The 10,415-nt window shown below is 35.7% G+C and overlaps 1 protein-coding gene across 4 annotated transcripts; it reads left to right on the plus strand.

Annotated features, from left to right (window-relative positions):
- Positions 1-700: 700 nt before the first annotated feature.
- On the plus strand, positions 701-8,856 carry LOC111454175 (peptidyl-prolyl cis-trans isomerase CYP95-like). Of its 4 annotated transcripts, none has more exons than XM_023095531.1 (15): positions 701-813; positions 1,959-2,085; positions 2,286-2,340; positions 2,820-2,908; positions 3,193-3,217; positions 4,047-4,085; positions 4,606-4,675; positions 5,016-5,133; positions 5,341-5,468; positions 5,633-5,990; positions 6,463-6,581; positions 6,704-6,899; positions 6,983-7,795; positions 7,917-7,985; positions 8,220-8,856. In XM_023095531.1, exons 2-15 carry the CDS (start codon positions 2,042-2,044, stop codon positions 8,542-8,544), a joined length of 2,448 nt encoding a protein of 815 aa, XP_022951299.1. In that variant the 5' UTR covers positions 701-813; positions 1,959-2,041; the 3' UTR covers positions 8,545-8,856. The 4 variants fall into 4 exon arrangements, with proteins under 4 accessions (XP_022951299.1, XP_022951301.1, XP_022951300.1 ...); XM_023095532.1 differs by having other exon boundaries at positions 778-919; XM_023095533.1 differs by lacking the exon at positions 4,606-4,675.
- The last annotated feature ends 1,559 nt before the right edge of the window (positions 8,857-10,415 follow it).

Raw genomic sequence — 10,415 nt, forward strand, 5'->3', positions numbered from 1 at the left:
CTAAAAAAATAAATGAAAATTTTTACACGGATGGAAAACGAAACAGACGATCTTCCCCATCCTCGTCACATCTCATGGACATCTCTAAACGTGTTATCAATTTATCCATGCACCACTCATTTACTACTAGGAGCACACGCCGACTAATTTTCCCGTTGATTCGTTCTTTAACTATATTTTTCCGAGAGAGATTCCACTCTAATACTAAATGTAACGACTCATGCAAAATATTTGATATAAGTTTTGGAATTCAAATTCGACGTCTAATAGCCTCAACATTCATTGCATATTCTACGACACGACCACATTAGTTATCTGCCTTGAAGTACTTATAAGAGCGAAGTTCTTTAAACATGTTTTTTTCCTCTCGTTGACATGCATCATACAACATTTTTTTTGAAAGTCACATAATACAGTAACAGTAAATTATTTTAAGCATTTTTAACCATCACATTGTTAGAATCACACTCGTCTGAATATGATATCTATTCATTCATGTACTTACTCGAGCATGTAAAAAATAATATTTATTATTCAATGGCTCTTTTATAAAGGGTATTTTATTTATATTTTTGAGAATGGGCCGGAAAATACAAAAAGCCCACTTTTATAAGCCCAAAAGCCCAAAAGCAATGAATTCGTATTCTACCACTGGGTCGCTTCACCTGAAACCAAAGCCTAATCCATTAAAAAGGGAGGAACTCAGTGCAAGCATCTCGACCCTCTTCTATATTAACCTACACTAACGTCCACCTCTACGAGGCTTCACTCTCATCTGGGGTTCACTTTATTCCGTGGTTCTGCGCTTATCAGGTGACTCTAGGGTTCCCACATTTCAATCTGTAACCTGTTGACGTTTGTTTGCGATTGTTCGTTGATCTGTGTTTTTTCTTAACTATCTCGAACTGTTTTGGCCGGGGTGAGTTTATTGTTCGGCCCTTCAATTTGAGTATTTTGTATGCATCAGGCTGTATGCTTAGACTGTATTTCATTAACTGATTAAAGTTCATTTAATCTGTAGCTTGAACGATTAGTACTGTTTATCTGCATGTTTTCGTATGTAGAATATCAAATCTATTTAGGGTTTAAGGTTTTGCACTGAAATTTTATGCTATTTCAGTATGTGGTATATTGATTTATCTTATAGTCCTTGGGTACTGAAATTTAGTCATTGGTTGATTTGGTTCTTGTAAGGGAGCATATAGAATATTTATGTGAATGTTTTGCGTCGTTTTCACTTTGATGGATGGTTGCTCTTTATTTGCTTCAAGTTTGGTAAATATTTTCTTCTCGATTTCGTTTTGAGGTTCTGCCATGAATGGTTGTGGGTTCGTTAAGATTTCCTATTGCATTTTGCAAAATCAACTTAGTCAAATTATTCTTCATCCTGCTCGAATTCGAAAATTTTAGCTTTTGTCCCTTCCTTATGCGATGGTAATTTAATTGTCTAAGTGATCATAGCTATTTCGTAAGCTAATTTCGGTTGGCTGTATAGATTATGTTTTGCTCATTTATCTACTTTCACGAAACATGTTCCTGACTTGGGATGGAAATGTCCATGTTGATGGTTGCTAGGGAAAGAACCATTGGTAAGGATTGGAAAGAAAATAAGGAATGAAGTACGTAATATCAGAATTAAACCCTGTTTTGGTGTTTGAACTTTTTTTCTATTCTAATATGGTCCCCTAAACCATCAGAGGCTCTATGTTACTGTGCAGGATAAGCTATTTAGTTTATAGTTCTTATCAGTATTGTACGACTCATGAGAAACTGGTCCACCTCTTCTTCTTTTTTTTTTTTATTCCTCCATTTCTTAATTAAAGCAGTCACCCCTTTCTCTCACCGCTATGCACTTCACTTTTTCTTCTTCCTTTTCGTTTCTCTTCTCCATTTACTCAGATCTTTATTTCTCAATTAGCATGGTATGGTGGTGACTTGCATTCAACTCCTCAAACCAGGTATATGATTGTAGTGCAAATTTGAAGCTAAAGGAAGAGAAGGTAGAAAATGACGAAGAAGAAGAATCCTTTGGTTTTTCTGGATGTCTCAATTGACGGAGACCCAAGGGAAAAAATGGTTTTTGAGGTATTTTCCTATTTACACCCGTCAAATATATGGGTTAAGTACTTGGCTCTTGTTTGCACGATAATTATTTCAGCCTCTGTTAATAGAAGAAAGTGTTAGCGTTTCCCGTGTGGTCAGTGTTTAGTTTTTTTTTTTCTACATGGTTGTTTTTACAAGATTTGGTATTTAATTTTTTCTTTCTTGTGCCTGATTTTTTTCAGCTTTTTTATGACCACGCTCCAAAAACAGCCGAGAATTTTCGTGCTCTGTGTACAGGTAGATCTTATGCCAAATATCAATGCTTTTTAATTTTTCATGTAAACACTATATTTTTGTTTGTTCATATTATTTCAACCATTAATTAATTATCAGGCTGCAGAATATAATGTTGGTAGTGTTGGGCAATATCATCTTATTAGTAAGATTTCCTGATTTGGTAAGGGAGAGGGAAATGAAAATGTATCGGCAAGGAGAGAGTGATTTGGGTAGGGGAGAGGAAATCCAGCAAGATTTCCTGCGAGATCTTTCTGATTTTTTTTCCTGATCTGGTAGATTAGCAATCTTCATTTTCTTACTACTGATTTATTATTGAATTACTAATGTTGGTGATACCAGCTTGACCATATAATGTTTTTAATTTTATCGAACTATTATGGTGAACAACATTCCTTACTCCTTTATAACTATTTATGTAATTTTGTATTACTGATATTTTTAACTTGGTTTTATTTTCTGATATTTTGTTTTATTTGCAGGAGAGAAAGGCATTGGTCCCAAAACTGGAAGACCACTACATTACAAGGCATCTTTTTTTCATCGGATTATTAAAGGCTCCATGGCACAGGTATGTTGTCTACATATGGATGGCCATTAGCCCTAATATAACGGTTTTTATATTGGCTTGAATGCCATGTTTTCTAGCTGAATGTGCCTAAGAAGTGGTCTGTCTTTTAGTCAGTTACCCTTGTTTATGCTGTAGGCTACAGGGCTGACGGTCAAGAATCGTTTTCTTGTGATGTAGTTTTAAGGTTGTACTTGTTAAGTTGTCCATCGTAAACCAAGTAGTTTGTAGAAATGTTATATTCTTTCTTTAACATGAATTAATGATTCTTTTCCATATCTTTCCAGGCTGGAGATTTTGTCAAACGAGATGGTATGCGTTTTCTTTGGCTTGTTCATTTTTCTCATTTTATTGTCTGTTGAAGTTATGTCTAGTGTTCTTATTGTTTTCACATGTATTTTAATGCTACAGCAATGAACTCATTGACTCTGTAATTGGGTAGAGATGCCCTAACAATCTTTGAAATTGGTAATGCCCTTTTTAGGTAGTTATTTTGAAATTGTGCTTGCTCGTGAAGTAAAATGGATATTATTGTTGAAGGATTACAATTATTTTATGCACATTGATTGCTTTTCTGTGTTCAGTTCATTCAGGTGGCTGCTTTTAAACTACAATAGTTATGGAGTTCAATTGTAACTTGGAGCTTGAGGAAAGAATTAAATTTTAAAAAATCATTGATTTAGCTTATTTTGTATAGTTCATTATTACACTTTTTTCTCGGTTGCGTATGCTTGTGTTATGTGCATGATTGTTAGTAGATAGTTGATTTATTATCCAGGGGCCAACCTATCCTATGACTGAGGGTATTTTTGTCTGTATCAAAGAATTGTAACAAGCAACTAAACTTCCTTTTTGAATATGGCACCCTTTTCTTGGCCTTACAGTTTGAAATTAGATTTTATTTTATTTCTATTTTTTGAGAAATCTTGTGCAATATTGTATCAAGTGAATTGAAATGCTGGACATCTGATAACTACATCTTCCTTAGGAGCTACAAGCAGTGTGGTATCTTTGACAAGTTGTTTGAATATTGTCTATGCTATTATATAGAAGTTACAAGAAAACGTGACCTGTGGGACAATATCAACTTGTATGGACTGTTCTGGATGATGTTGATATTCCTTTCTCTTATCTTACTCAGGTACTGTTGGAGAGAGCATATATGGTGGAAAATTTCCAGGTGAATTTGCATTTTTAGAACTATTTTTTTGCTTTTCTGAATGAATTTTTAATATGATTTCGTTTAGCATATATGTAATTATGGAGTTAATGCATGGTTTGGTAAGGGACAAGAAGCCTGTTGTTTGTTGAAATGGGCACTGAATTTTTCATGTCTTGTCCCAGCGTGAATAATCTTCAAATTTGGAGTTTGAGAGATTTGAAGGAAAATATCCTATTTTTTTTTCAGCTCAAGTAAAAAAAAATGTGGTTCATTTTCAAGTTTTATTATTGACAATATGGGGAGCGTGGTTGTAAACTTTTGGTGGCTATGATTTTTTATCATGTGATTTGTGATACTGCTCCTTTGCATCCAATTTCTTTCTTAGTTTGCTTGCTCGAGATATAATAGCATGGGGCTGTGGGTATAATGAAAATTTTAGTGGCTGTATCGATTTCTTTGGTATGCTATATCTGTAAAGTTAATATAGATTCATTTCACTCTCATGATAGAAAATATTTTGTTAAATAAGAAAATGCAGGTCTCGGAGTCCCACTTGTTGTTTTCCATGAGGTTCTTCCCCTACATTGATAGGGTTCCTTTTCATCCAAGTACATTACTGCTTTATTCTTTTACAGACATTTTACAGAAGAACTTCTACATGTGATATGTTCTCTTGTTTCTTAACATGATACAATCTTAATGCACCTGTTTTAATTTTATGGGATAGGTTAGCGTTGTCTGATGCTATACCTGTATTGTGGCTATTGCTGGGTGGCTTTCTTCAAGTGTACATCTCATGCTTAGTTTTATAGATTTTGAGATGCATCTGTTTGTTCTAATATTGTTTTCTGCACAATTGGTTCTAGTTTTTGCAAGCTATTAAAAGAGTTTTCATGCGTAGACTATTTTGATAAATTGAGGGGTAACAAATGTTTGAGATTGTTACAGATGAACCTCCTCGATTAAAACATGATGGACCTGGTCTTCTATCAATGTCAATTGCTGACCGGGACACTTTAGGCTCGCATTTTCTTATCACATTTAAGGCTAATAGCCATCTTGACAGGTTTGTTAATGCAGTATTCCGCTTATTCCGCTTATTTGTTAGGTACCATTGTGAATATATATCCTTATTCCTTATAATTGTTTCTTGATACTATCGTGCATATCCTATGGATGTGTATATAAGCTTGATGTATATCAAAGTCATTATATTATTTACTTGGACTTCATCTCTCATTCCCACACCCTCCCTCCTTCCTTTCTCTTTTAGGAAGCATGTAGTATTTGGAAAGCTTGTCCAAGGTTTTGATGTACTGAAAAAGATAGAAAGCGTGGATGTAGAAGATGGCGTTCCAACTGTTACGGTGAAAATTGTCAATTGTGGCGAATTTAACGAGGGTAGGGGTTACTAAATATATTGATAAGTTATTGTTTGTTTTTTTAACATGAATTATTTCTTGCATGGTAATTTGTGACCCTAGCTTGTAGTTATTTGACAGTTCTTTTCCCTTTTATGAGCTTAAGTATGTGGACAATCATTAATTTTTCCATTTTAAATACAGAAAAAAGAAAGGTGAATAAAATGAAGACAGGAAAGAATGCTTCTTCAGACGATGATAGTCATGATGAAAAGAGACGAGGAAAGCAGAAAAAACCAAGGGAGAGGAAGAGGAGGAAGAAAAGATACCACACGTCTGAGTCAGATAGTTCTTCCGATTCAGAATTAGACTATGACTCTGAGAGTGATACTGACACCGATTCGTCGTCGTCATCTTCTGAAAGTTCTTCAAGTGATGACAGGTCTAGAAAGAGAAAGAGGACTTCTAAGAGAGGCAAATATAGGCGTGGGAGAAGAAAGGATAAAAGACGTGACAAAAAGAGACGGAAGCATGATAAGAAGTCGAAGAGAAAATCTAAAAGGTTCTTGATACTACGACTTAAAAGCACATCTTTATTTGTTATTTTTTTCTTTAAGAGAATATTATGCCTTTTATTGGATATATACTTTCAGTTCTTTGAAGAATATGTGGAGTTCTGTTCTTTTTTTTTTTTTGGGTTTTTGGGATGGTGGTGGTGGCTTGGAAATGTTTGATCTTGCTATAGTTCGTTACACGTCGATTTTTTTTAACATGGATTTTCTTGCGTGTAGGGCATTTTCAAGGGGCTTTTGAGCTAAATTAGATTGAATGCAGTTTTGAAAAAAGTCCGTAATTGGAAAAAAGGGTTTAATTGAATCTGAAAGAAATTATTAATTGTGGTTGGCTACTATTGGGACGTGAATTTGTTATGCCTTTGCTAGTACTTCCAATTTCCTCTGTAGATAATTTCTTTCTCTCAGTTGATTCCTGTGTAATATGGCCATTACTTGATACTCTGTTCTTCTCATTATAAGGGACTTGGACAGTCTTACTGATACTGAAAGTGATAGCAAAAGCAGAAGCACTTCTGAGCAAGATGGCCTAGATGTTCAAGGGAAAGATCTAAACCGTCAAGGCTTGTCAGTGAAAGCTGGTAATTTTTATTATCCTTGACCTCGGTAAATTATGACGATGAGCAGTTCTCTAACTCATCTATAATTTTTCCCAATCACGATTTGATTGCGTGCATTTTGTTTTTTTAATGATGCCCTGTAGCTGAAGATGTACCTCAAGTCTCAGATACCCGCCATAGAAGAAGAGGAGAGGCAGATATGGTGGAAAAGGATGCGGATGGATCCCCGAAGGAGAATGGTGAGCGAAGCCGCAATGGCATTGCTGCGGTGGATTCTAAATCTGACAGAAGCTCAGAAAGACAACCTGATGTTCTAGACGACCACCCTGGAAAATCTAGGTCCACTCTCTATTCTTGTCACACCTCAGTTAATCTTTGCAAATTGTTACAGATCTGGTATTTTATTAAAAGTTGATGGGCAGGAGTCGAAGCATTAGTCCTAGAAGGACGATGAGTAAGAGTATGAGCATTAGTCCAAGGAAGAGTCGCAGCAAGAGCCGTAGTGTTAGCCCCAAACGAAGTATGAGCAGGAGTCGAAGCCCTCAGGCACAATTGAGGAGCAGGAGCAGGAGCAAGAGCAAGAGCAAGAGCATCAGCAGAAGTCCTATTCGAAATAGTAGCCGGAGCACCAGCAGAAGTCCTGTTCGAAATGGTAGTAGGAGCATCAGCAGAAGTCCTGTTAGAAATGGTAGCATGAGCCCGGGTAGAAGTATTAGCAGGAGCCCAGATAGGGTAAGGAAAGGTAGGAGTATCAGCAGAAGCCCCCCATTACGAACCAGGTCTCAAAGAGGTGTCAGCAGAAGCCCCTTGAGATCCAATCCACATAGAAGTCCAAGCAGGAGTCCACCTAGAAGAGCCTCTAGGAAATCAATTAGTAGGAGTCCTGCAAGAGTTTCCAGAAGTGCAAGCAGAAGTCCAGTAAGGTCCTCTCGTCAGAGCTTGAGCAGAAGCTCAGGTAGGGCACCTTCTAGGAGAAGTATCAGTCAAAGTCCTCGAGCACCTGTTAGGAACCGAAGGAGCTATTCTAGGAGTCCTAGTCCCATCCGAAGGCCAAAGTCACCAGTTTCTGATAGAGGTAGAAGTGCATCAAGAAGTGTTTCTCCAGAAGGGTCTCCAAAGCGCATCAGGAGGGGCCGTGGTTTTAGTGAGCGATATTCATTTGCTCGAAGGTACAGAACACCCTCAAAGTCTCCTGTCAGGTCATACCGTTACAGTGGAAGAGGTGAACGTGACAGGTGAGCTGCGTTTTTTTTTTAATCAATGTTCAGTTCGTTTAAGGTCACACTCCCAGTTTTCCATGCTTCTTTTTGAAGTGTTCAGAGAATTGATCTTTTAAGTGCTTGCTTGTGTTACTAGATATTCAAGTTACAGAAGGTATTCTCCTAGGCGTTACCGAAGCCCTCCTAGAGGAAGGTCTCCGTTAAGGTTCGCTATCTCGACTATATCTCACTATTAAAGTTCAGAATTAAATCTATTCACGAGCACTGAAGTGTTTCGATTCGATTCAAAATCACATTATATTTCTGTTCCAATCTTGAGGCAATATCACATTAAACACGTCCAACATAAAGCCTCAACTCTTAGACAATCGTAAATGCCTATGGTCTCTAGCCAGAATGTTTCGAATTTAAGTCGCTTAGCAACTTCTCGTTTATACAGATACAGAAACAGACGAAGCAGAACTCCCTCTGCATCCCGTAGTCCTCGTTACCGCAGTCGTCGTAGTCGCCGTTATAGCCGTAGCCGAAGCCCAATCAGGAGCCGCTCCCCAGTCGAGAGATCCAGGTCTCGTGTGTCTCCTAGAGTAGTTGGGCGGAAATCTCCTTCAAGGAGCAGATCCCCATCGAAATCAAGGTCCCCTGCTGACTCGCCATCACCCAGAAGGAGTAGCAGAGATCGATCCAGGTCATCACCTTCTGGTAGCCCAGATGGGAAGAAGGGTCTGGTTTCTTACGGTGATGGATCTCCAGATTCAGATAGGTGAAAAAAAAAAAAAAGGCGTTCGAGCTCGNAAGAAAAAAAAAAAAAAAAAACTCGTTTTCGTGGAGACTATCCGAAATGAATTTAGGCTTTGTATTATTATTATTAAATCCGGCTTAGATCTGTACCAGAGTATGCTTCGTAGGATATTAAGTGAATAATATTATCATCTTGGATCTTGTTTTTATTAGGTTTTCAGACAGTGTTTGTATGTTTGCTTCGATATCTCATGTTAGATTAAAATCCGAAGATTCTAGTTGGTACAATGTTGTTTCTTACCTGAAGTTTTCAGTTGGTGTAGTTCACCCGTTTCAAATGTTTCTTCATTTAACTTCCGAGAGATATCAATCATTTTAAGGGGCAATTCCTTTCTTAGAGAAGTTATGACGAACTGGACTTTTGATATTTTAAATAAATTTTTAGTGCTTAGGCTCCGTCCTCCATCACATGCTAGGGCTTTTTAGGTTTATATTTTAATTGTGACGACCTTGAAACATGGGTTGCAAATGTCTATTTATGCCGTAACACCAATTTCAATATTTCAAATTTTGCTTTCGAAACTCTCTTTCAAAATCTCTTTGCCCTGTTTTCTAAAACTTTCTTCTTGAGTCGGGCCAGGGGCTCGAGTATACGTCGCTTGGCCGTAGGCGACGCAAGAACGAATAGGCTTAACTCACTTGTTGGTGAAGTGAATTTAGGTGGAAAATGAGAAGCGTGGATAGATTTCTCCCTATTATTTAAATAGAGCCGAGGATAAAGATTATATTTTTCATTTTCGACTCCATTAAATTTCGTCCTCATATTTAAATGGGGTTGAGGATAAAGATTATATTCTTCAACCCGGTTAAATTTCTTCTTGATATTTAAATTCATTTTTTACTTCATTAAATTTCTTATGTTATTTAAACGGGTTGAAGATAGAGATTACTTCTTCTCCGACTCTACTAAATTTTAGTGCGGAAGAGTTTACTTTTTTTTTTTTTTTTTAATTTAATTTTAATTTTAAACAAAGTAATATTATTATATTTAAAATTTTAACCAAAGTAAAAGTTGTGCCACAACTTTATTTGATTAAAAAAGAGCACAACACTTTTAGCCAAAAAAGTCAATTTTTACATCACAGGAATTTTGACTTTTGAATTGAAGATCGAAAATTTTCTCCCAATATTTATTTCATATATAAACATATTCGATGAACACCCATCATATCATAAAATAAAAAAAATATAATTAAAAAAAAAATCTTTTCATACCCAAAATTTGAATATTTTCTTCCTCGCTAACAATAACATTATTTCGATACAATATTTAGGTTAGACTATCATCGAAATTTAGTCCGTTTTTTTTTAAAATTAATCTATATTAATTCTTTTTCATAAATTTTATAAAAATCTAATTTTAATGAAGTTAATAATTTTTTAAAAATAATAATAAAAAAAAGGAGCACGGAATAAGACGGGAATTTAGAAAAGTGAATTATCTTTTTTTTAAAGAATCTTCATTTATCTTCTCGAAAAAATTGTTATCTTTAAATTTGATTATAATGTTGACTTAAACGAATGTTCTCACACTAAAATATAATATTATATAATCATACGAAGATTCTCTTGGTTGAAATAAAATTTATTTCTATTCCCTTCGAAAATAAATATTAACATTTTAAAGTGTGATTTTTAAATAAATAAATAATAAATACTATATGATGATTTAGAGGGTTGAAATTGGTTCAAAATTTGTTGCAGAAGAATCTTTTGAAATTCAAGAAATCAAAAGGATATCTATTTTTCTGAGCTGTCTTGCATAGCCTCTCATTCTGTAATTGACCATTTTTATTTTCTATCCTTTTATCATTGAGAGGTACAGGGGCCGATTTCA

This window comes from Cucurbita moschata, unplaced genomic scaffold, assembly GCF_002738365.1.
Source record: "Cucurbita moschata cultivar Rifu unplaced genomic scaffold, Cmos_1.0 Cmo_Scf00016, whole genome shotgun sequence".
Taxonomy (NCBI): domain Eukaryota; kingdom Viridiplantae; phylum Streptophyta; class Magnoliopsida; order Cucurbitales; family Cucurbitaceae; genus Cucurbita; species Cucurbita moschata.